We start from the raw sequence: 26,816 nt of genomic DNA, 5'->3' as shown, positions 1-26,816 counted from the left end.
ACAGCTTTTTATAATAGAAAGAGTACAATAGAAAAAAAATCAGATAATACTAAGAAAATAATTTTTATAGTGCTTAAAAAATTGATGTCTATTTACTAAAAAATAAAAAATTAATATTTAATTTAAAATGATGAAATTTAATAAATTTAAAATATTTAAAATTTTTTATGTAAAATAAATTAGAAAAAAATTAGACTCCAATAATAAACACCATGAAATTTTTGGATTTTTTTCTATTATAAAATAAAAAATATTTTTAAAAATAAATTAACTAACATTAATGTTTGGAATCTGTGTTTTTATTTTTTATTTTGAATTTTTATGAAGTTTTCAAAATCTTAGGCGAACTTATAAAAACTACTCAAAAGTTCGTTTAAGCTTAAGGTGACCTCTCTCATTATATTCATCTTTATTTTTTCATTTATAAAATAAAGATTCATTACACTATAACATATTAATGAGTACAATAAAATAATTACTTGTTAATATTGGTATATTAATATTCATTAACATGCTTATTGATTAAATCTTTTATATAGATTTAATAAATTCACACATAAGTGTATATTGATACATTAGTATTTGTTAAATTTAAAATAAAAAATATTTATTATATTATAAGAATATTAATGAGTACTCTAAAAATTATTAATAAGTAATTATTTTATTATGTTCATTAATATTTTTTATAGTATAATAAATATTTAAATATAGTGTAAAATGAAAAATAGGGATAAACATAATGAAAAAATAATTGATAATACATGTAAAAATTTTATACTATATATTAGTCAATAATACATAAAGAGAACGAAAAAATTTTATTATAAATATTCAATAGAAATAGATGATTTTTTTTTCTTTATAAAATGTACTATATATTGTGTATTTATTAGGTTGCCTTTGTTTTCAACAACAAAATAGGATAAGACACTGAAAATAGGATAGGATAAGACACTGATGGACAGAGACACAAAATTTTGTGTTCTTGTAATTCTGCTTGGTGATAAACTAGAACAAATTATGAAAATCTAATTTATTCTCGTTTTTTTCATTAAAAAAATTTGAGATGAAAAATATAATAATAAAAAATATAATTATAAAAAATTAACAAGAATAATAAAAAAAATAAAAAATAAGTTGTGTCTCTTGGACATAAAATTAACAAAGTTTTCTGGCCATTATTTACCACACATAAACCGTGGTGACCCACAAGGTTTTATGTGCAAATAAGTTTCTTCATAAACCGTGGTGACTCTCCACGGTTTATGCACGCCATCTCTCCTTAGTAAACCGCGGTGACCTACCACGATTTACACTCTATATCTTTTGGCCATAATCCGCTGGGACCTGCCACGGTTTATGCACGTTTTGAAACCGTGGTGGGTTGCCACGGATTACATAGAAATGGCTTTTTGCACATGCAGGTAATAAGAACCAATTTTGCACATTTGGGTAAATATTTTCTCTATTCTATTTATTTAAGTAACTTGCCCTATATATATATATATATATATATATATAAGAGGAAAGAAAATAAAGAAAATAAAATTTTCTACTCATTTTCCTTCCACCACTTTTCTTTCTTTTTATTTTCCTTTAAACTAAACATAGTGTAAATGCACATGTTAACTTTGGTGGCAACTGGCAAGTGTTAACTGGTCAACAACAACAACAGACAACTTGAATTTTGCTTAAACAAACATGTGTTTGAATCTCATCTTATAAATACAGTAATTCATTAGTCAATAGTAAATTTTTAATGAAGTTCTAATTTGTGAAGAATTAGTCATTAACTTGTGGAATTGGAGATTAAATGGATCACCAAAATTAATTCTGTTATTAGCACTAAATTCCGATAAATTAACTCTTGTTATTATTTTTTTAGTTTTTGGTCCTAAATTACTATGGGTTCTTATATTTCACTCCATGGTTAGGCCCACGTTTCAAACCCGGTTAATTAGTTGAATGGATTTTCCTTAAGGAGTTGGGCTTCCAACATAAATTTCAGTCCAAATCATTCAACCTAACAAAATTAAGCACAAATTTGCGAAGTACATAAAAAAAACACACACAAATTTGTATGCAACTCAGGTTTAGTTGAGCTGATACATTAGCATGCTTCTTAATATGTTGCATTTCTTAATATGTGCGAACCTTAGTAATGGCAAGTGGTGGATAAGAACCCTTAAAAATTATGGGTGTGTGAGTGGATAGTTTGTAATGTAATAATGCCTAGGATTGGAGAAAGTCCAATCCATCTAAACAAAAAAAAAAAGAGCACAAATTTGTATTATGTCACTTTCTAAAATTCAGAAAATGAAAGAGAAATAACATACAAAAAACATTACCATATCAACCAATACTATATACATTATTATACAATGAGTGCTACTGTTTTCAATACTAAGAACTAACATAAACTTCCATGTATTAGAGTAAAGAGAGCAATCTGCACATCATTGTTTTCAATCCATGAAAGGATAAGTTAGAAGTTTAGAACCATATTTGACTTGAATGTGTATAGGAACAATTATATTTATACCTAAGAAAGGAGTCTAATAATGCAGGACCTATGTACCTGAGTTAACCAAAACTACCACTCCTACTCCTACTGTCAGAACAAGATTGTGAGAATGGGAGCTTTCTTTTGCGTGATTCAGTAGTTTTTGCTTGCGTTACTCGTGAAATAGGGATATCATCATCATCATGTTCGCTGTCACTGATCTCAATGATATTTTGCAATTTGGATCCTCCCTCAGCTGCATCAAAGATATGGAAATTGAAGAATTCTAGATTGGATAACCGAATGAAATATATATCTATAGTTATTGCAACATTTTTTAGGTAAAGTCAATCTCAAGCATTTCATGTAATTGAAATTCTATGGTATAAGAATAATGCATTCAACAAGTTTGGATAACATATACAATAGGAAACTCTGTGATCTTGCTTGTATAAATTGATCAATTTACTTATCTACTCAACAATGGTAAAGAAAATTTCAACAATAGTATTTTAGAATTTTCTAATACCCACAAATCTCATGTAATTAAGATTTTCCTAATCAAGACAAGAAGTGAACATCAAAGAGAGTAAATTGGAACAATATTCTATTTACATAGCACAAATAATCAACCTTATCCTATTCACATATTTTTGTTTGGTAAGCTTGGTAGTTATGAACTTAATACTTGTGGAAGCAACAGCCTGATAAACTTCAATAAGCACTATGAGTCTATGACAATTTGATTTCAAAGTAAATTGAATTCTGTATTGAATTTATGTTGTCAATTTGTGTCATATAGTAAAATGTAAAATCACTAGAAGAAATTTCCCCATTCTTTCAAAAGTTATTTAAAATATATATAAAAGGGAACATGTTCTGTTAATGCAGCTTCCAAAATACTAGTTCAATGTGTTGAGACTAATATATTGCTCTTAAGACTCAATCAAACATAATCATGACCTACACACCTGAAAACCTGACAAAATTATATAATTAATGCAAAGATCACTATAAAGTAATATTTTCAGAGTACTACCAATAAAAAAATGGACATTACTAATTGATTTAGTCATAAGAGAATTTGAAGTAGAATTTCAATACCAGCTGCAGCACCATAAGATTGATGAAAATCTGTGTGTTGCAAAGGTAGAGAACCATCATTAACTTCATCATTGAACTCCTTCACTTCTTCTTTGACTTTAGAAGGAAAACCAGGATCATCAACTTCATTAATATCATGCTCTCCATCAAAAGAAGCATTACTCATCAAAAGCTTTGTACTTTCCTCCAATTTCACAACCCTATCAAGCAATTCCAAAAACTTAAAATCAGCCTTCAATTTCTCGTCCACCAACTTCCCATTCTTATCATTCAACTCAGTAATGGTATCCAAATTATTCTTTTTTTTCAGCCTCTAACTGGGCCACTTTCTTCCTTAATTCATCAACAGCATTGCCATTAACCTCACATTTCTTCTTCAACTCCAACAACTTAAGATTCTCGCACTCTAACTCTTTGTTCTTCTTCCTCAAATTCTCAATGGTTGCCTTGTCCAACCCACTTTCCTTCACTCCTTTAAATAACGTCTCATAAAGCCCCTGTACCTTCTCACACTGTTGCTCTTTCTTCTTCAATTTATCCTCAGCATCAATCCTTGCTAGACTCTGAAGCTGAAACTTCTCTTCAAGTTGACCAGCCTTGGTTTTAAGTTTTCCCTCTCTTTCTACCAAAACCTCTTCAACTCTGTCATAATCCTCTTTTTGCCACTTAACTCGAAGAATTTGAATGAGCTCAGGAATGCTCATCGTCTCCAAGCTTTTGTTACTGGTTGATGAGAGAATGGGGGGGTGACCCAGGTTCGGTTTTTGGTTGAACTGACATAACAAGGGCGAAAAGTTCGAACTTCGGAGAAAAAGGGAAGTGGGATTCGAAAAAGTTATTGGCTTTTCGGTGTCTGAAGCTGAAAAAATTGGAGCAACGTCACTGTGAACGAGGAACAGAGGAAGATGAAGAGAAGAAGCATGCTTTTCTTCTTTTGTAAGAGTGAATACTGAAATTGTTACCGGTCTGCACTTTGAAACTTGGAAGGGCAGTGTATGAAAATTGACGTTTGATTGTTTGGGAACTCAGAAGACATTTCTGTAATTAAATGCAAGGAGGGTAGAGTTGGAACTATAATGCAAAATGAAGTAGTATAAGAAAATTGAGAAAAATTCTTATATACACTCTAGATAGTAGATGTCAAAGAAATTTCTTTTCTTTAGGTTAATTTATTATCATAAAATAATTAAAGAAAAAGAGATAAAAAAAAAATGAATGAATTGTTGTTAAACAATAGATACTAGATAATAGAATCTCTCAAAAATTGAATGAATTTCTATTGTTTAGAATTTAGATTGAAAAAAAAAGGGATGGTCAATGATAATACTAAAAAAATTTATACTCTCTGTGAACGTATAGTACTTTTTTCCTTTAAATATGTTCAATATTTATAACTAACTAAAGATTAGATTAAGCTCCTAACTTAATACATAATTACAGAAACAGATTCACTATAATAAAATGAAATGAAATATGAATATATATTCTAGTAAAATTTACATTCAAAACTTTAATTCTACTTAATCAATTTTAAATACTCAACATTCTAAACAACATTATTTTTCGGGCAATTTACGTTAGTAAATTGTTTGATCCCCAATATTACGCAAATATATTGTTTCCAAATTCAATACGCAAATGTATTGTTTCACTATTTTAAGAAATTACATTTTTATCCTCTCAAGTGAAAAAAAAATTGAAATGATCCAATTCTATGTTAAATCTATCAATAGGATTGATTAGTTCATTCGAGGAGATCCTGTGTTAACTCTTCCAAATTTATATAAGTTGCTAAAGCTAAGGAATGAGTGATGAATATTGCTTGTATTTAAATGTATGACCTAGCTCCCTCATAAAATATAGGTCTAGCCCAAAATATTTGTCTAATTAGTATAGTTAAAGACTTCTAAACTAGGCTTTTTTTACTTAATTTGCTTATTGTTATTCATTTATATGCTTTTTCTTATTCCATAAAATAAGATATGAGCTAAAAAAAAAACACAATTCAATTATTAATCACTAATACACAAGCCTTTTTTTTTTGTCATGACTTTGGGCCAGAGAACTGACCCAACAACACAAACAGAACAAGAAACCCCCCCCCCCAAAAGATCCGGTCTGCCAGTGCCCGACCCGACGCAGTTAGTGCCCGCTTCTAAGGATGGAACTCATGTTATTCAACGCTCTTTGATTGTGGTTGCCAATATCGCCGGGATCTCCATTGCGGGCTGAAGGAGTTGATGCATGAATCTGAAGACTGCAGCGTTCGTACATCATCGATCTGCATATGCCCGTAGTCAGCATGGGATCTCCACTTCTGCCACCCATCGCCGACCGCCGCTGTTGACGCCCCTGGTAGTGGATCCGTCATGAGGAAGTTCCTTCTTCGATCATGTTTACCTCGCCGCTGATCCTCTGTCTCGCACTCGATTGTGCAGCTCTGGATCCGTCAACGATCCCTCTGTATACTCCTCTCCCTGAATCGAGTTTGTGGTTGCTGTTCTCTGAGGCTGGCTGGAGCACCGCGGTGGATCTTTGCTGCATCCTCACTTCAGCTTGTTGGTTATCCTGAATCTTCGTTTCCTCCCTCTCATGTAACCCATTTTCTAATTGGTACCCTTGATGGTTAGTAGGACCTGAGACCCCTTTTAATTGTTTATGAATCTGCTGATTGTGCTGATGAGTTGCGAATCCAGCTTCTGTTCTGATTGTGTTCCTGATTTGATTAGGAGGATCAAATATCCACTGCCTCCTGATTTCATTTCCTGCTGCCATTGCTGCCAGTTGGTGAGCTACATTATTGCCTTCCCTTGGAGTCCAGGTAGCTCCCACGTCCGGAGCCTCGTCCAGCAGCTGGAAAATGTCTCTGATGATAGCATCCGCTTCTGCTATCGGCATTCTAGCCTTGATGGCTTGAACCAAAGGTAAACAGTCAGTTTCAATTAAGCAGTTGTCCATTTGTAAATTCCTAATCAGAATAAGTGCCTCTCTATATGCCTGAGCCTCTGCTGCTATTGCTGAATTTATGATGAACCTTGATGTTGTTCCAGTAATGATCTTTCCCTGCCAATCTCTGACGACGACTGCTGCAGCTGCGATGCCAGATTCCCTATGGAAAGTCGTGTCAGTATTCGCCTTCAGCCTGTTTTGTGGCGGGGGCCTCCAGGTAATCCTCTTACTTTCACTACTCCTATCTGCTCTTGATGTGTTGTCTGTGCTGCGACTCCTTGTTGTATTGTGATAATTAGTTGCTAGCTGTTCTGCGTTGATAATTGCCTGTTTTGGATTGTTTCTTATTTGCTGGTAAATGTGCTGATTCCTTGCTTTCCATATGCACCAACAAACACTTCCCAGTTTACACAATATTCTGTCCTGTTCCTTCCCTGTCCCGCTCTTTATCTTCCGAACTGTATCCATCATCCATTTCTCGAAAGATGAAACATTATTGGCTGTAGGCGCAATTTGAAGGCTAGAACCGAACCAAACTGCCCTAGTCCACGGACACAATAGTAATGCATGTTCAACTGTTTCGTTCTCAGCCTGACATATGCTGCATGATGGTTTAACTACGCATCTACGCTGATACAAATTAACGTTCACTGGCAATATATTATGAGCTGCTTTCCAAAAGAACATCTTTACCTTTTGTGGCACTGGTAATCCCCAAATAGTTTCCCACACCTCCCTAAAATTCTGACTTGTTGAGGCTTTGCTTTGTTTTATCTCCTCCTTTGTATCTTTCTCCACCTTCGTAGAATAGTATCCAGATTTCACTGAATATTGTCCATCCAATCTATCCGGCCATATAAAATGATCTTTCTTGTTAATCAAACTTATGGGTGTTCTTTTAATTAAATCAGCTATGTTCTCCGGAAATAACTCCTGAATTCTGTTCGCGTCCCAACCCTCACCCTCTTTTATCAACTCGCTAACCCTTCTGGGTTGCCCTTCGCCATGTCTCCCCAGCTTGTCCATTCCCATCACCCAATTGTCTTTCCAAATGTCAATCTCTATTCCACTCCCTACGCTCCATCTACCTCTCCTTCTAAGGAAGTCTCTCCCTTCCAACAAGCTCTTCCATATCCATGACGCGTTCCTTCCTTCTTCGGCGTCCCACAGGCTACAATTTGATAATAAATGGCCTTTAGTGTCTTAGCCCAGATTGCGTCCTCCTCCTTTAGTAATCTCCATGCTTGTTTCGCCAAGTGCGCGATGTTTTGGCATTCTACATCCTTAAACCCCAATCCTCCATTTAATTTGCACTTTGTCAAATTTGACCACCCTTTCTAATGAATGGACCTTTCCTTTCTATTATTTGTCCACCAGAACCTCGCAATTGCTGCTTCAATACTTTTGCAAAAAGATTTGGGAAATTTGATGACATTCATAGCGTAGGTTGGAATCGCTTGTATTACCGCCTTTATCAAAACCTCCTTTCCTGCTTGATTTAATAGTTTCTCTTTCCATCCTTGCATCTTATCTAGTATCTTCTCCTTTATCCATTCTAAGGCCTTATTTTTGGACCTGCCCCATCTCGCTGGTAACCCTAGGTATCTCCCAGGATCCTCCCACGATGCCATTCCGGTGATCTCCTCTATATTAACCCTCCTTTGAATAGATACTTGATTACCAAATATCAACCCAGACTTCTCAGTGTTGATTCTCTGGCCTGATGCTTTGGTATATTTATTTAGAATCTGAATGAGTTGATAAATCTCTTCTTCCTGCGCACCTGCAAAAATTATACAGTTGTTCCGAGGGTTACCTGAAACTGGAGGTCAATCTCGGATGAGATCTTTGGTACTGGTCGGAGATGATGTGTCCGGATGGCTGGTGGCGGCCGGAGCTGTTGTGTTCGACTTGTTGGACCTGCTGCACTGCTGATCCTTGGCCACCGGAGGGTGGGGGTACCTGTAAGAGACTCCGATGCTTAAGTTAGCACGGGTATTAAGCAGGTTTTTATGTAGAATCAGAGTATGAGTTATACCTGGGTGCTCCAGTGTATTTATAGTAGTGTGGGTTGACCTTTCTGATAAGATAAGTTAGTTATCTTATCTTATCTTATCTTATTTCGAGTGAAGTCAGCTTATCTTCAAGGGAACTGCCTTTATCTCTATAGGCTTGGATTGCCTTTGGGATCTGGGCCGTGTTCCTCTATTTGGGCCCTTTACTGGGCTTTCCTGTTGATTTGGCCGAGTTCTTCGTAAAGAAGTCGGTCCGTTTGACCTGAACAGGTCGGTCGCTTTGCTACTGAACATCCCGGTTCGGATAGCTCGACCCAGGGTATGAACAGTACCCCTGCTTGAGCTCGGTCTTCTTTTTGAGGTCGAGTTCTTGACTTCGGTCCTTCTTTAGTGAAGCCAAACTCAAGCATTTTTTCGATTCCTTTGCAGAAGCTTTTTGAATGTAGAACGTTTTTCTCTAGAAGCGCGCGCTTTTGTATTAGCGCTTTGTCCTGGGGAACGTGCGAGGGTTTAATACCCTATTTAATTAGCATTAATTGCTCCGTTTTTCCTTTGGCTCTTTATTTTGATTTTTGAAAACTTAGAGACGGTTTCTCTTCTTTGCTCTTTCGTAAATTCTTCACCATTTTCCTCCGTTTTTCTCGTTCTCTGTTTTTCGCCTACGTTTCTTCTTTTCCTGCGTTGCGGCGTCACTTGGCGATTCTCGGGACAACTTACATCTCCTTCTTTCCTTTGAAGCTTTTCTTTTCTCCAGGTGAGTTCCATTCGTATTTTCTTTCTCTTTCGCTGCTTTGGCTTTTTGTGATTTAAGTTGCGGTTTTGCTTTGAGGGAAGTTTGGATCTTTCTGCTTCTACTGTGCCTGGTTACAGTCGTAATGCGTGCTTTGAATCTTTTTTGCCTTTCCTATTGCTTTAATGTGCTTAGGGCTTCTGCATGTTATCTCTCGTTTTGTGCTTTTGATGATAATGCGTTTGATTCTGGAAAAAAGGCTGGTGTCTTTGATGATTTCTGTTTGGTATGCTCGGTGTTGGTGCTTGCTTTTTGCTTGATTTCGAAAAAAGTTTGCGCCTTTCCGCTTGGCCATTTTTGCTAAACTGTAGAAAACTGTATGAGGGTGAATCTTTTTGCATTTTCGCTTTCTTTTGTTTTCTTTCTGGATTTTATTTTGATGAGTGCTGGGATGTAGGCCGTAGAAATAACTTGAAAACCTCGCTTGTTTACTGCCTCCAAGGGATGCCTCAAGATCTTTTGTCTTGAGTCTTGGGGTTTTCCCTTTTTGTTTATCCGCCCGTCGAGATGTTTTGCCCTCTGTCCGAGATGTTTTCGAGTAATCCATTCTTCTTTTTCTTTTTGTAGGATTTAGTTGACCTCATGTCTTCTCGCAATAACATTGTAGAGATGTCTTTCAGAGTTCCCGAGCAGATGTCCGATTGGCTGGACTCCCTCGTTTTGTTGTGTGTTTCTATTGTGGATGCTGAATTTTGTGCAGAGCTGAGGAAGCGCCATAGGATTTGTGGTAACAGTGCCCGCGAGGGGGATTATGAACTTGTTGCTCCTGATTCCGATGAGAGAGTTTGTTTTCCAACTTCTGTCGAGGGGGAGCGTCCCTCCTTCTATGCTTATGAATACTTCTTCAGCCAGTTAAACGTTACTTTCCCCTTTACTGCTTTTGAAACTGACTTGTTGTGGTCCTGTAACATTGCTCCGTCCCAGCTTCATCCGAATTCCTGGGGTTTTATCAAAATATTTCAACTTCTTTGCCAAGAGTTGGACATGACACCTTCTGAAACTCTTTTCCTTTATCTTTTTGTCTCGGCCAAACCCAGAGGTTCCTCCAAAAAGAAAGCTTCCTGGGTTTCTTTCAGGTCGGCCCAGGGGCACAAAGTTTTTGCCATGTATGATGAGTCGTTTAAAGATTTTAAGAACTATTTCTTCCGAGTCCATGCCATTGAGGGGGTTCACCCCTTTTTTCTTGATGAAAATGATGAACCTACTTTTCCTCTGGAGTGGCAAAAGAATGTAAGGGTGCCACGTTACACATGGGAAATGCTTAGTGAGGTTGAGCGGGCCTTTGTAGTTGTTCTTGAAGATTTGTGGGGAAGCCACCCCATCTGGACACGAAGAGATTTTTGAGTGATCCATCTTTGGTTCGGGCTGCTTTGGGTACTGTCTGATTTGTTTTTATACTTGCTCCCGAGCTTTGTTTTTTCCTGTGTTGTAACTTGTCTTTGACTTTTGTGTTTTTCAGAGATGTCGAAGAATAATGATTCTATGAGGGCCTATAAGAAGGCGAAGAAGGCGCCCGCTGCTTTAAACATCTCGGCCAAGGCGGCCGGAGAGGGATCTTCTCAGCCTCCAGTTAAACCTCCTATACCGAGTTCTCCCGGGCCGAGGAAAGCAATTCCTACTCCTCGGGTCCGTCTGGTTGATCCTTCACAATCTTCTGTTGCGGCTTCTGGTGCCCCTCCTAGTAAAAAGCAAAAAACAATTGAGCCTTTCAACCTCGATGCTCCTGACTTTGATGCGGTTGAGTTTGTAGACCAACAAATCGGCCCTTATGGTGCTCTTTCAATGGACGACGTGTCGCTTCTCCATCATTTTGATTATATTACCCGGAGTGATATCAAGTTGGCACACATGGGAGTGGCCCTGTATCGAACTGCTCAAAGTCTTCCTCTCCATGCTACTAAGGCTTTTATGGAGGAGGCCAAACAGGAGTTCGATCGGATGAAGGGCTTGAAGGAGGAGCTGGAAGTGAAGGTGGCCAAGTTGGAGAAGGACTTGGAGAATGAGAAGTCTAGCTCCACTTCTCTGGCTGCTTCTTTGAGGCTGGCCGAGGACACGGCTATGAGACATAAGGACAGCTATGTGACGTCTTACCGGGAGGTGTTGCGTCTGAGAGGAGAGTTGGAGAATGCCCGGGCTAATTATTCCGAACTCCAAGGTCATCTTGTTGGCAGTGTAACTGCTGCCTATGAGAACTTGAAGGAACAAGTTCGGGTTATTGCTCCCGAGGCCGACCTGACCCTATTTATCTTGGAGAACGTTGTCAGGGATGGCAAGGTTGTCCCTGACGACGAGGATGAGGATGATGTCGATCCTCCTCCTGTAGCCTCTACCAAGGTGTTGACTTCTGCTGTCCCTGCCGAGGTTGGTCCTCCCGCTTCTGACCCCGACTGCCAGATCTTGAACCAGGATGACGGTACTGTAGATGCCGTTCCTCTCCAAACTCGGCCTCCGTCTCCTCAGCCCGATGCTGCTAAGAAATCTTCTGACTCTTAGGTTTAACTTTATTTTGGATATATAGTTGGCCCGGCTTGTGGGCCTTTTTAAACTCTTTATGTTTTGTTAATTGCTGACACTCTTCCGTTGCTTGCCTAGCAACTTTTGTTTTTTATGAAAAACAAATGGTAGCATGCTTTAGCTTTTTTGAGATAGGTTTTGGTGGCCTCCGAGGATTTTATAACTTTGTGGATGTGACTAGGTAGGTCTAACTTGAATTTTGGTTCGTTCTTGCTCCGGCTTGTATTTCTGACGATTTGTAACCGATTTCTTCAAGTTAGTCCTCCGAGTTGTTTTCGCAGTCCTTTTTCTAAGCTATTTTTGTAATCTCTTTCCTGGATTTTGTCGGGTATCTTCCCGGGATTACTTTTCATAAATTTTTTAGTAGTAGGAGTCCGATCTTATTATCTCGGTCTCCTTTAATTTATTTTTGTAATCCTCTTTCTTGGATCTTTGTCAGGTCTCTTTCAGGGATTGCTTTGATGACTTTCCAGTTGTAGGAGTCCGACTTGGTTATATCGGTCTCCTTTAGGTTATTTGTAGTCCTCTTTCTTGGATCTTTGTCAGGTCTCTTTCAGGGACTACTTGGATGACTTTCCATTTGTAGGAGTCCGACTTGGTTATATCGGTCTCCTTTAAGTTATTTGTAGTCCTCTTTCTTGGATCTTTGTCAGATCTCTTTCAGGGACTACTTTGATAACTTTTTAGTTGTAGGAGTCCGACTTGGTTATATCGGTCTCCTTTAAGTTATTTGTAGTCCTCTTTCTTGGATCTTTGTCAGATCTCTTTCAGGGACTACTTTGATAACTTTTTAGTTGTAGGAGTCCGACTTGGTTATATCGGTCTCCTTTAAGTTATTTGTAGTCCTCTTTCTTGGATCTTTGTCAGATCTCTTTCAGGGACTACTTTGATAACTTTTTAGTTATAGGAGTCCGACTTGGTTATATCGGTCTCCTTTAAGTTATTTGTAGTCCACTTTCTTGGATCTTTGTCAGATCTCTTTCAGGGACTACTTTGATAACTTTTTAGTTGTAGGAGTCCGACTTGGTTATATCGGTCTCCTTTAAGTTATTTGTAGTCCTCTTTCTTGGATCTTTGTCAGATCTCTTTCAGGGACTACTTTGATAACTTTTCATTTTGGGCTGACTTTGTCATGTCGAGCCCTTCTAAGTTAAAGTAATCCTCTTTAATAGGGTTGGCCAGACCTCTTTCCAGGGTTTACTTATAACTTGGGTTGACTTGGTCCGACTTCTCAACGTCGGCCAGTTTTTAAGTTATTATTTTAGCAATCCGTAAGACCTCGTCAGGTTCTTTTTTTGGATCACTTTCGATAACTTCTTACATTATTCTGTGTTCATCTTTGCCGATTTGTAGAAAGTGGTTGTCATCTCTAGATCGTCCTTTGGGTGAATCGCGTTTTCACCTTTATCGGACGGTTGTCTTTATCGTGATCGTGTAGTGAAATTGTTTTTCACTTTCTACCGATCTGTTGCTTTATAATCGGACGATGAATGCTTCAGATTAATGCGTCTTGGAATCTTTGTAGAATGTCTAAAATATATTTTATTTAAAGGAAAAATGCAAATATATACATATGGGATTGTCTGAGTCTCAACTTGGTGCCTCATTAAAAAACCTTTTCAGGAAAAAGAGTGCATCCAATGATGAGATCTTTTATCTCTTCTAACTGTAGTACCTTCTTAGGTTGCAGGCGTGCCATGACCTGGGAAGCTCTCGCCCATCAAGTTCAGACAGTCTGTAGTAGCCCTTTCCAAGTACTTCTACAACTCGGTAGGGTCCTTTCCAGTTTGCTGCCAGCTTTCCTTCTCCTGGTCGAGTTGTTCCGATATCATTCTGGATTAGGATGAGATCATTCTCTGCAAAACTTCTCGGTACTACCTTTTGATTATATCTGGAAGCCATTCGGCGTTTTAGAGCTTCTTCCCTGATCCGAGCTCTTTCCTGGATTTCGGGTAACAAGTCGAGCTCTTCTCTCTGGAGCTGGAAGTTTGCTTGCTCATTGTAGTAAATTACTATAGGCGACCCTTCCTCAATCTCTACTAGAATCATTGCCTCTATTCCGTATGCTAATCGGAAGGGAGATTCCTTCGTGGTGGAATGTGGTGTCGTTCGATATGCCCATAGGACCTGTGGAAGCTCTTCTGCCCAGGCTCCCTTTGCATTTTGTAGTCTCCGTTTTAGCCCGGCCAATATGACTTTATTAGCAGCTTCGGCCTGTCCGTTGGCTTGCGGATGTTCAACGGAGGTGTACTGGTGCTTTATATTCAAGTCGGCTACTAGTTTTCTGAAGCCTGCATCTGTGAATTGGGTGCCATTGTCGGTGGTTATTAAATATGAAACCCCGAACCTTGTGACAATGTTTTGATATAAGAATTTTCGGCTTCTTTGAGCAGTGGCATTGGCTAGGAGCTCTGCCTCGATCCACTTTGTGAAGTAATCTACTCCCACTATGAGAAATTTGACTTGTCCTGATCCCTGTGGGAAGGGGCCGAGAAGATCGAGTCCCCATTTTGCAAACGGCCAAGGCGAAGTTACGCTGATGAGCTCTTCTGGCGGGGCAATGTGAAAGTTGGCATGTTGTTGACATGGTGGACATGTCTTTACAAATTCTGTGGCTTCTTTCTATAGAGTTGGCCAATAAAATCCTGCCCGGAGTACTTTTTTGGCGAGAGCTCGTGCTCCGAGATGATTGCCACAAATGCCGTCGTGTATTTCTTCTAGCACTTCCCTTGTGTTGGAGGCCGGCACGCATTTTAGTAAAGGTATTGAGATTCCTCTTTTGTACAGGATGTTGTTTATGATGGTGTAGTACTGTGCCTCCCTTTTTAACTTCTTTGCCTCCTTTTCTTCTGCGGGGAGTGTTCCTTCTTTGAGGTATTTGATTATGGGGGTCATCCATCCTTGGTCCTGACTTGTTATGGCTAGGGCTTTTTCCTCTTCTGAGATTGACGGGTTTTGTAATATTTTCTGGATGAGACTTCTATTGTTGCCCCCTGGTTTGGTGCTGGCTAGTTTTGAGAGTGCATCAGCTCGGGCATTTTGCTCGCGGGGTATGTGGCAGATCTTATATTCCCTGATTTGTCCGAGTAGTTCCTTGGTTTTATCCAGATATTTTTTCATGGTGGGGTCTTTGGCTTGGTAATTCCCTGTTATTTGTGATGTGACTACTTATGAATCGCTGTAAATGTTGAGTTTTTGAGCTCCGACCTCTTTAGCCAGCTTCAAACCAGCTAATAATGCTTCATATTCTGCTTGGTTATTGGAGGCCGAGAACCCGAACTTGAGAGAGAGCTCAACTTGGGTTCCTTGGTTGCTTTCTACTATCACGCCTGCACCACTTCTAGTTTTATTTGAGGAACCGTCCACGTAGAGATTCCATTCTGTGGGAGTTTCCAGGGTATCTGTGAATTCTGCAATAAAGTAGGCTAGATACTGTGATTTGATGGCCGTCCGAACCTCATATTAGAGGTCGAATTCTGACAACTCGACTACCCATTGTAGAATTTTGCCTGCTAAATCTGTTTTCTGCAATATTCCTTTTATAGGTTGGATAGTTCTAACCCTAATGGTGTGAGCCTGGAAGTACGGGCGGAGTCGTCGAGATGTTAGGATGAGAGTATAGGCAAATTTTTCTATTTTCTGGTAGTTCAGCTCGGATCCCTGTAGTGCTTTGCTAATGAAGTAGACGGGTTGTTGCCCGTTTTCGTCTTCTCTGACTAGTGCTGAGGCTATCGCCCGGCTTCCTACTGCGAGATATAATATGAGTGGTTCTCCTTCTCGTGGTCGAGATAGGATAGGTGGCCGTCCTAAGAACTCCTTAAAGTCTTGGAAAGCTTGCTCACATTCTGTCGTCCATTCGAACTGTTTTCCCTTTCTTAAAGTAGCATAGAAGGGGAGAGATCTTATCGCAGCTCCTGCTAAGAATCGAGATAGGGCGGCCAATCTCCCGTTGAGTTGTTGTACTTCCTTGACACAGGTTGGGCTCTTCATGTTGAGTATAGCTTGACATTTGTCTGGATTTTCTTCAATTCCCCTTTGTGTGAGCATGAAACCCAAGAATTTGCCTGCTTCAACTGCGAAGGTGCATTTTGCAGGGTTGAGTCGCATGTTATGCTTCCTTATAATGTCAAACACTTGAGTCAGGTCGGGCAATAATGTATCTTTGCTTTGTGTTTTTATCAACATGTCGTCCACATAGACTTCCATGACTTTTCTGATGTGATCTGAGAAGACTTTATTCATTAGCCTTTGATAAGTAGCTCCCGCGTTCTTGAGACCGAAAGGCATCACGATGTAGCAGTAGTTCGCCTTTGGTGTTAAAAACGAGGTTTTTTCTTGATCTGGTGGATACATGGGGATTTGGTTGTATCCCGAATAGGCGTCCATAAACGAGAGGTATCTATATCCGGAGGAAGCATCTACCAGAGCGTCAATACTTGGGAGTGGGTATGGATCTTTTGAGCAGGCTTTATTGAGATCGGTGTAATCGGTACACATGCGCCACTTCCCGTTTGATTTTTTCACCAAGACGACGTTGGCTAGCCATAGTGGGTACTTGACTTCTCTTATGAATCCTACCTCCAGTAACGTTTGTACTTGTTCTTCCACAGCTTGGGATCGCTCTGGTTCGAGTTTTCTTCTCTTCTGCTGCACCGGCCGAGTTCCTGGGTAGACCGCCAACTTGTGGCACATTAGCTTAGGGTCTATCCCCGGCATGTCTGCGGCTTTCCATGCGAAGAGGTCGACATTATCTCGTAAGAATTGTATCAGCAATTCTTTTGAGTCTCCTCTTAGGACCATGCCGATATTAGTCGTTTTGTCCGAGGTGTCTCCAATCTGAACCTTCTCTACCTCACCTTCCGGGTGCGGACGAAGTTCTTCTCGATGCTGAGCTTCACCAAGCTCAATTGTATGAAGCTCTTCTCCTCTGCCTTTGAGGTTTAAACTTTCGTTATAACAGCGACGTGCCATCTTTTGATCTGCCTTTATCGTGGCTATCCCTTCTGTAGTTGAAAATTTCATGCATAGATGCGGAGTTGAGACTATTGCGCCGAGTTGGTTGAGTGTTGTCCGACCTATGAGAGCATTGTAGGCTGAACTTACATCGACCACAATGTAGTCTATTTTGAGGGTCCTAGATTAGTTCCCTTTTCCAAAAGTAGTGTGTAGCGATACGTATCCCAGTGGTTGTATCAGAGTGTCTCCTAGTCCAAACAGATTGTTCGGGTATGCTCTAAGTTCCTTTTCATCTAAGCCGAGCTTGTTGAAGGCTGTTTTGAATAAGATGCCGGCCGAACTCCCTTGGTCTACTAGTGTGTGGTGTAGATTGGCGTTTGCCAGTATAATAGTGATGACCATGGGATCGTCGTGTCCCGAGATGATGCCGGATGCGTCCTCTTTAGTAAATGTTATCGCCGGGATGTCGAGTGCTTCCTCCTTTCCCTCAACATGATATACTTCTTTGAGATATCTCTTTCGGGACGATTTGGAGATCCCACCTCCTGCGAATCCGTCGTGTATCATGTGGAAGTGTCTTTCAGGTGTCCGAGGTGACCGTTCAGCTCGTCCATCATCTTCGTCCCTCCGTCTTTTTCTTTGGTCATCATCCCGGGTGGCCAGAAATCGATCCAGCTTTCCTTCTCTTACCAATTTTTCTATGATATTTTTCAAGTCGAAGCACTCGTTGGTAGAGTGCCCTCGAATTCGATGGTATTCACAATATTCCTTCCGGTTTCCTCCTCCCCTTTTGCCTTTGAGTGGCCGTGCTGGGGGGATTTTTTCTGTATGACAGACTTCTTTGTACACGTCGACCAGGGATGCTTTGAGAGGAGTGTAGTTGTGGTATTTTTTGATTTTCTCACCCTGTCGATCTTCTTTCCTTTTGGAGTCCTTGTCTTTGTCTCGGTAGGAGGCCCCAGATTTTGAGGTTTCTCCCAGTCAGGCGTTCTCTTCCATGTTGATGTATTTTTCTGCTCGCTCCTGTACTTCGTCTAAGGAGGTAGGATACTTTTTTTATATAGATTGGCTGAAAGGTCCCTCTCGTAGGCCATTTGATAAGCCCCATGATGGCAGCCTCTGTTGGTAAACTTTGTATGTCCATGCATGTTTTGTTGAATCTTTCCATGTAGTTACGGAGGCTCTCCCGATCTCCTTGCTTGATCTCTAGTAAGCTGGGTGCGTGCTTGGCCTTATCTTTCTGGATGGAGAATCTGGCCAGGAATTTTTTGGCCAGGTCGTCGAAGTTTGGGATGGACTTCGGGGGTAGGTTGTCGAACCATCTGATCGCCGTTTTCGTGAGAGTTGTTGGAAAAGCTTTGCAACGAACGGCATCTGAGGCATCGGTAAGGTACATTCGGCTTCTGAAGTTGCTGAGATGATGGTTGGGATCTGTAGTGCCATCATACAAAACCATATCTGGGAGCTTGAAATCTTTTGGGATTTTGGACTTCATGATTTCCCTGGTGAATGGATCCTGTTCTTTGCGTGAATTTTCCTCAGGAGTGGTCTGAGGAGCTTTTGATTTGAGGTCGGCCTCTAATTGCTGTAATTTTTCTTCTAGTTCTCGTCGTCGCCGTACCTCTCTTTGTAGATCCTTTCCGATCTCCCGTTGTTGCTGGGTTTCTTTCTCAAGTAGTTTTAAGCGATCTTGAAGTGCTTCTATGGCTCCCAGATTTGGCGAGCTTTTGTCTCCATTGGATTCTGGAGTACCCTTTAGCGTAGCGTCCGCGTTCTTGTGCGGTGATCTGTTTTCCAGATCCGAGTCGTGGTCATTGTCATGGCCGTCCGCCATGGTTTTGGGATGACTTCCAGGTTCCCCGGCAACGGTGCCAATGTTCCGAGGGTTACCTGAAACTGGAGGTCGATCTCGGATGAGATCTTTGGTACTGGTCGGAGATGACGTGTCCGGATGGCTGGTGGCGGTCGGAGCTGTTGTGTCTGACTTGTTGGACCTGCTGCACTGCTGATCCTTGGCCACCGGAGGGTGGGAGGTACCTGAAAGAGACTCTGATGCTTAAGTTAGCACGGGTATTAAGCAGGTTTTTATGTAGAATCAGAGTATGAGTTATACCTGGGTGCTCCAGTGTATTTATAGTAGTGTGTGCTGACCTTTCTGATAAGATAAGTTAGTTATCTTATCTTATCTTATCTTATTTCAAGTGAAGTCAGCTTATCTTCAAGGGAACTGCCTTTATCTCTATAGGCTTGGATTGCCTTTGGGATCTGGGCCGTGTTCCTCTATTTGGGCCCTTTACTGGGCTTTCTTGTTGATTTGGCCGAGTTCTTCGTAAAGAAGTCGGTCCGTTTGACCTGAATAGGTCGGTCGCTTTGCTACTGAACATCCCGGTTCGGACAGCTCGACCCAGGGTATGAACAACAGTCATCATCAAATAACAAATGAGTAATAACCGGTGCAGAAGGTGCAAGTTTAATTCCAGAAATAAGCTTATCACTCATCGCCTTTTCCATGAGAACAGTGAAGCTTTCAGCCGCCAGGATAAATAAGTAGGGTGATAGAGGATCTCCCTGTCTGAGACCTCTCTGTGGGTAGATCTTGGTTGACAGGTTTCCATTTATTTTAAACCTGTAAGTAGCACTTTTCACGCAGCTCATCACCAACCTCACCCACTCACTACTAAAACCGAACTCTTCCATAACCCTTTGCAAGAAGCTCCATTCCAGTCTATCGTAAGCCTTATTCATATCCAATTTTATGGCTAGATCTTGACTTCCCAAGTTTCCTTTCCTATTTAGCTTATGAAAAGCTTCCTGCACAATAACTATATTATCTTGTATGAGTCTTCCTTTAACAAACGCGCTCTGGACTGGGGAAATGATGAGATCAAGTACTTTACTTAGTCTCCCCACCAAGACTCTTGTTACGATCTTATATACAAAGTTACAGCAACTAATAGGTCTGAGTTGGTTGAGGCTTTCCGGCCGACTTATTTGGGAATTAAAACAACCGTTGTTTCCCCTAGGTCCTCCGGTATAATGCCGTCTTCAAAAATTTGCTTCACTAGTGCACAAATATCTTTGCTCAGAATATCCCAGTGTTGTTGAAAAAATAACCCGTTTAAACCATCTGGCCCTGGAGCCTTTAACCCCCCATACTAAACGCTGCCTCCTTTATTTCCTCCTCATTAATGTTAGCCATGAGCTCCTCATTCACCTCCCTAGTGACTCTCCTTGGAATGTCTTTTACACACTCTTTCATGTTTCTCTCCCCTTCCGAAGCAAACAATTCGGTATAATGCCTTTCTACTAGCCTCATTATGTTTGCTTCCCCTTGTATCCACCGACCCGTTCCATCTTTCACTCTATCTATTCTGTTCCTGATTCTTCTTTGGATGGTCGATGCATGAAAAAAGGCTGTATTCTTATCGCCCCACTTTAGCCATTTCAGCCTTGATCTGAGACCCCAATATTTTTCCTCTTGTTTCCAAAGTTCTGATATTTTGGTCTTCAATTCTTTCTCTCTTCCTTGGTCTCTATCCATCAAATCAGCTTCTTGGATCTTATGTAACTCTGTTTTCATTCTTTCTATTTCTTTGTCTGCTCTCTTGAATTTTCGTCTACTCCATTCGATTAGCTCCCTTTTGCATCTGTTTCTTTTCCTTATGAATTAATTCCAGCAGTTCCTGTTTCCCTCATCCTATTACCAACTATTCCTGATCACTTCTTTGCATTTCTCGTGATCTGCCCAAAAAGCCTCAAACTTGAACTCTTTTTTTATCCGTCATCGCGGTTGAGTTTCTAAAATAAGTGCACAATGGTCCGAACTTATAGCTGGAGTAGCCTTAAGAATAACATTCTGGTACATTTGCAACCATTTCCAATTCACTAACACCCTATCTAGTCTTTCCCTAGTAACAAAATTATTTCTAGGATTACTAAACCAAGTGTATCTACTTCCTTTAAGGTCAACATCCATTAAGCCATTATCATCAACAAATTTTCTAAAAGTTTCTAAACAGTTTTTTGGTTGAGGATGGACACCTACCTTCTCATCTTGACTTAAAATATCATTGAAGTCACCCATGTAAGCTTGGGGTTCCTTCTTGTTCATGTTACTTATTGTTAGCTCTTGCCATAGCTTCCTCCGCTTCTGAAAAACTGGATTCCCGTACACAAAAATACCCTGCCATTTCAAATCATTATTGATGTTAATATTGGCTTTAATATAGTTGTCACACCACTCGTAAATATTCATACTAATATTAGATATCCAAAGCAAACATAGACCGCCGGACAGTCCCCGGGGTTCTACACAAAACATATTGTCAAAATACAACTTCCTTCTTATCCTATTCATTTTTTCTTTACTGGCCCTAGTTTCCATTAAAAACACTATTAGCGGCTTTACTTTTTTACATAGGTTATATAATTCAGAGATTGTTGGGGCAGCCGCTATTCCCCGATAATTCCAGCTAATTATACTCATGGCTGAGGTTGGGGCATGTTAAGGCCCGCCTCCTCAGCCATTTGTCCTCCCTTAAAGAGTTCAGAATCATGCATTGCTAACTGATGCTCTCCTACGTTCAGAACAGCTCTGTTGTTCTTCAATTTCTTGATTTTCTTGTCATCATGCTCCTCTTTCCATTCCTTTTGTGTTAGTAGTGGCACCTGTATGAACTCCCGCTTCCTCTTTAAATTCAGCTTCTTTTCCAGCTTTTTGGCTAGTTGAGTTTCCCAATCTGCATGTGCCTCCTTTCCTACCTCTTGATCTTCATCACTTGTGAGCTCCACATAGTAAAAACTTTCGCCCTGGAACATATGCTGACCCCTAACTTCATTGTTTTCCTTCTGCGTTTCTTCAATTGGCTTCTTTAGTATGTCTCCCTCCATTTCACACTTTGACAATATTTGTATTTTCTTCCCCTGTACTCTGCCATCATGCGCTTGTATATCTTTGTTTTTTGCCAGCATAAGCCTTCTTAATTCTTGACCTATGGTCTCTTTTCCTCCTTCCTTTTCCAGGCCCAATGTCCACTCAGCAGTTCTATAGCTATTCACCTCTCCCTCCTCAATTGTATAATATTGTTTTAGCCGAATTCCCATCCCCATCCTTGCTTGAACAGGATTTACCCCTTCTTTGGCCCCAATCTCCTTTGTTGGGCCCATCTCCCTTGACCCTTGTATCTCTATAATTTGTTTTCCTTTTTGGGCCTTATTTTTATTAGCCCATTTATTTTTCCTTTCCCTTATCTCCTCAATGAGATTTTTCAATTTGTATGCAACTCCTAACTCTGGCTCTGTTTCCCTAATTCCCTGAAAATCAGAGATTTTTGGTACTTTCTCTACCTGCTCCTCTGGTTCAGCCATCTCTTCCTCTCTCCTTGTTTGGTTTTCCCAGACACTTTCCTCCCTGATTTTCCGCTGTTGTGCCTGCTCATCCCTTATCCTGCTCTCCTCAAAGTTTTTCTTCTCTTCACTCTCCCTGTCCGTGTTTCGTTGCTCACGCGCCCCCTCCTCACCATCCTCATTCCATCCTTGTTGTCTTGAGTTGCCTCCTCCCACGGTTGAAACTGGTCTGCCTTGACCCACACCCAGACCTGGTGAATACTTTCTTTTGGTGGTATCCCAGCATGCCATGGCTGTTGGGTACTTGCATTTCTTTTTCTCATGCCCTAGTATTCCACAATTGAAGCAGTAACTGTCCGGCAACCTCTCGTACCTGAAGAAGACCCACAATGGTGGTAACTCCTCTCTGTCTAACCAGAACCCTGTAGGTAGGGCCTTGGTGATGTCGATGCTAACTCTGATCCTCAGATATGGTCTCCTCAGCACTCCATCCATCTTTGGATCCTCAACCTCAGCCAACACTCCCAGCATTTTTCCAATGAGTATACCTGTCTCTTTATCCATGAAATCGTGTGGGATGCCATGTATCTGGATCCAAAACTCCATGAAGTCATGATCTACTTCGTACACTGATTCTCCCTCCCTCCATAATCTAAGTTTGACCATATTTCTTCTGACATTCCATGGCCCATTCTGCATGATCTGCAGCCCTCTCCTTCTATCTTTGAAGCTGAACAACATTTTCTTCGAACCTATATCAGTTACTGCTACACCTTGTGGATTTTTCCACATTCCCAGAAAGTGTTTTTGCATGTTTTAAAGCTTATCTCCTTGTCACTTATTATCTTACCCACCACATTTAAGCACTCTTTCTTATATCCCAGCTCTCCAGGCTTGTTCAGCTTGATTGCTTTTCCTTCAATGTTGCTCATAATGTGTTCTGCTCAATATACTTATTGTATTTTACAGTTTTTCTTGAGGTTTGAGAAAGGACAGGATAAGAAGATATTTGTGGATATTGGTGCTGGATGTAAAGACTCCCTATTGGAGAAGAACCTGTAGTTCTTGGATGACTCTCCTATTGAGAGAAGAAGAGCTCCCTTAGCAGAGCGTAAGCTTGTCCTCTTTTGCTAAAATATTATATATATTTTTTTCTATTCTACTGTCTAAATACACAAGCCTTAATTATAGTCTAACATTACATTCACATAACTACAAAATAAATGAATAAATTTGGGCTCATACTAAGCCCACAAATAATAAATCAAAACCAAAACAACACACAGTCTACAAGCTTTAGGTATGGACCAAAGGAGAAAAAAAATCCAAATTTAAAGAAAATATTCTTGGTAGCTAAGGCTTTGGCAGGGAAAGATCATTACTGGAACAACATCAAGGTTCATCACAAATTCAGCAATAGCAGCAGAGGCTCAGGCATATAGAGAGGCACTTATTCTGATTAGGAATTTACAAATGGACAACTGCTTAATTGAAACTGACTGTTTACTTTTGGTTCAAGCCATCAAGGCTAGAATGCCGATAGCAGAAGCGGATGCTATCATCAGAGACATTTTCCAGCTGCTGGACGAGGCTCCGGACGTGGGAGCTACCTGGACTCCAAGGGAAGGCAATAATGTAGCTCACCAACTGGCAGCAATGGCAGTAGGAAATAAAATCAGGAGGCAATGGATATTTGATCCTCCTAATCAAATCAGGAACACAATCAGAACAGAAGCTAGATTCGCAACTCATCAGCACAATCAGCAGATTCATAAACAATTAAAAGGGGTCTCAGGTCCTACTAACCATCAAGGGTACCAATTAGAAAATGGGTTACCTGAGAGGGAGGAAACGAAGATTCAGGATAACCAACAAGCTGAAGTGGGGATGCAGCAGAGATCCACCGTGGTGCTCCAGCCAGCCTCAGAGAACAGCAACCACAAACTCGATTCAGGGAGAGGAGTATACAGAGGGATCGTTGACGGATCCAGAGCTGCGCAATCGAGTGGGAGGCAGAGGATCAACGGCGAGGTAAACACGATCGAAGAAGGAACTTCCTCACGACAGCGGATCCACTACCAGGGGCGTCAACAGCGGCGGTCGGCGATGGGTGGCAGAAGTGGAGATCCCATGCTAACTACGGGCATATGCAGATCGATGATGTACGAACGCTGCAGTCTTCAGATTCATGCATCAACTCCTTCAGCCCACAATGGAGATCCCGGGGATATTGGCAACCACAATCAAAGAGCGTTGAATAACATGAGTTCCATCCTTAGAAGCGGGCACTAACTGTGTCGGGTCGGGCACCGGCAGACCGGATCTTTGGGGGGGGGGTTTTCTTGTTCTGTTTGTGTTGCTGGGTCAGTTCTCCTGCCCAAAGTCATGACCAAAAAAAAAAGAAATATAGTACCTCTTAATATATTGCATCCAAATTTAAACTTTGACAATGGCCGAATAATGGATAAAATCTTTTAATATGTGTCCGAGAATGAATTGTGCGTAATTTGTGATGCCTAAAATTGAACAAATTTGTCTGATAATAAAATAAAATAAAAAAACCATTCTCACTTCTAAACAATAAGTTATTCTTACACCTAATATCTTGGTGTAGAGGTAATGATTTTTGCCTTGCATTAGGTGCACTGAGATTCAAGATTTGGTTGAAGCCAGTAATACGTGTGAACCTTCAGTGTTGTGTCATTGTGTCTTGTGCGTGTATGTGAGTGTTACAATGTTACAACACTCAACTAGTTAATTAAATCTTTGACCGATTTTTTGTTTTATATTAGTTCATTGGCAAATAATTTTTACTTTAAATCAGACTAATTTGACGGTCAATTGCTTATAAACTAAATCGAATCGATCGATTCAATCTGATTTTTAAAATTATAAAAACTACATCCAATATCCTTACAATAAACTCCAATATATATATATATATATATATATATATATATATATATATATATATATATATATATTTTGTTAATAGTTTTCAGGTCTTTTTAGATTAGATTATGAGGGCAAAAAATTATTAGATTAGTGTGCTAGAAGAACCCAACACGGGAGCATAGCCTAAGAGAGATCCAATGATTTCATTTCAAATTTTCCAAGCAGTTAGCCATAATAACAAGAAAAATTCGACCAAAGTAAAAATAATTTCCTATCAACAGAATTGATTGCTCCATTGAAAGAGATCTTGCATTGACTCTCTCAAATTGCAAAAATTGATGTCGAAATTGTGGTCATCAACAAAGAAGGAAACTCAAATTTTTCTAGGTAAGTTATAATCCTCTAAAAGCTTCACCTCTTATGTATGTCAAATTTATTCTCACTTTGATATTGGCAATTGTTTATTTAATAATTGGAGAAAAGTGTGAGTTTTTTTCCTGAAATGACTAAAAATGGAGTTTAACAGGAGGCTAGCGGCACGTTTAGACAAACATGCAATATGTACTATGTGTATTGCGTTGACAATACCAATATTTTAAAAATCGGACCGATTTGGTCGGTTTGACTGGGTTAACTGAAAACTGATCTTCTGGCCAATTCGGTTAATGTCCAAAATTGTCCTGTAAAAAACTGATAAAAAAAATCGATTGAATTAGCAGTTAACCAATGATTAACTGGTGAACCAGAAGAATTAGCCCGATTTTTAAAAGGTTCAGTTTGTTGTAGTGCTGCAAAAACAACACCGTTTTATTTATTTTTTTTTTTTAAAAAATTGAAAGAGAAACCCTAAACCCACCCTCACCCAAAGTCATATACATTGAGGACAGTTTAGTAGCCCTACCCATACTCACCCCTGCCGCCTTCTCCATCGATAAAAGCTCACATCCACTGTTGTCTCACCGCCGTCGTCACATCTGCTCTAGCCGCCGTCCCTACTGCTCAAGCTTGTCTCCTCCATAGCAACGCGTCTCGCTTTGCAACGCATCTCCTCTGTCTTGTTTGTCTGTCACACAAAACCTGTTCTGCCGTCCCCCCACTTCTTAAGCTCGCCTCCTCCGTTAAACGCATCGCGCGTTGCAACTTATGTGGCACATCTCTTCCGTCTCGTTCCTCTGTCGCACACCTCCTGTTCTGCCGCACTCAAGCCCTCCTCTAGTCCAGTTTCGCGCGCTCCGTCTCATGTGTTCGTTGTGCTCCCTCTCTCTTTCTCTCACCTCTCAAAGGTCTACTCTCCTCCACGCGAACGACCCTGCTACTCGGCCGTCTTCTCTTCTCCGACAAGCACTCATCTACTTTAGTTGCGTTTTTTTTCTTGTTAATTTGTATGATTGTTGTTGTATATATTGTGTATGGATTCTGAGTTAGTTGCACGGATATTGGATTCTGAGGTAGTTTTATGGATATTGGATTTAAACTGGGATTTTCTTCTGTGCTTATTTTTCAGGTTTTTGTTGTTCCAAGTTCGTTGGATTCTCTAGTCCCTTTTGGGTTTTGAATCTCTTGATTTCTTAGAATTTGATATTGATTGTAAAATTGAATTTTTTTAGTTGTTGATTTTAGTGCGTTGCTGATTTTTTTTTTCTTATTTTGACTTGATGGAGCACTACATTATTTATGCTATTGTTATTTTTTTGTTTTTATAATTTGTATGAAGCTGGAATTATTGAGGATATAAAAGGTA

General features: G+C 40.1%; 2 protein-coding genes across 2 annotated transcripts; one reads left to right on the top strand and one right to left on the bottom strand.

Annotated features, from left to right (window-relative positions):
* Positions 1 to 2,493: 2,493 nt before the first annotated feature.
* LOC107608216 (uncharacterized) lies at positions 2,494 to 3,888 on the bottom strand. Its single transcript, XM_016310077.3, has 2 exons — positions 3,611 to 3,888; positions 2,494 to 2,762 (listed from the first exon to the last, which is right to left on the bottom strand). Exons 1-2 carry the CDS (start codon positions 3,774 to 3,776, stop codon positions 2,587 to 2,589), a joined length of 342 nt encoding a protein of 113 aa, XP_016165563.1. The 5' UTR covers positions 3,777 to 3,888; the 3' UTR covers positions 2,494 to 2,586.
* Positions 3,889 to 5,803: 1,915 nt separating this feature from the next.
* LOC148550108 (uncharacterized) lies at positions 5,804 to 23,292 on the top strand. Its single transcript, XM_088492525.1, has 4 exons — positions 5,804 to 6,204; positions 6,340 to 6,534; positions 6,661 to 6,776; positions 23,150 to 23,292. Coding segments are annotated over exons 1-4 (330 nt in total). The 5' UTR covers positions 5,804 to 6,202; the 3' UTR covers positions 23,167 to 23,292.
* Positions 23,293 to 26,816: the final 3,524 nt, after the last annotated feature.

The sequence above is a fragment of the Arachis ipaensis genome, chromosome B7 (assembly GCF_059453495.1).
Source record: "Arachis ipaensis isolate K30076 ecotype BB chromosome B7, ASM5945349v1, whole genome shotgun sequence".
Classification (NCBI taxonomy): domain Eukaryota; kingdom Viridiplantae; phylum Streptophyta; class Magnoliopsida; order Fabales; family Fabaceae; genus Arachis; species Arachis ipaensis.
Note: the sequence above shows the minus strand (reverse complement) of the source record. Positions and strands in the feature narration are given on the sequence as shown.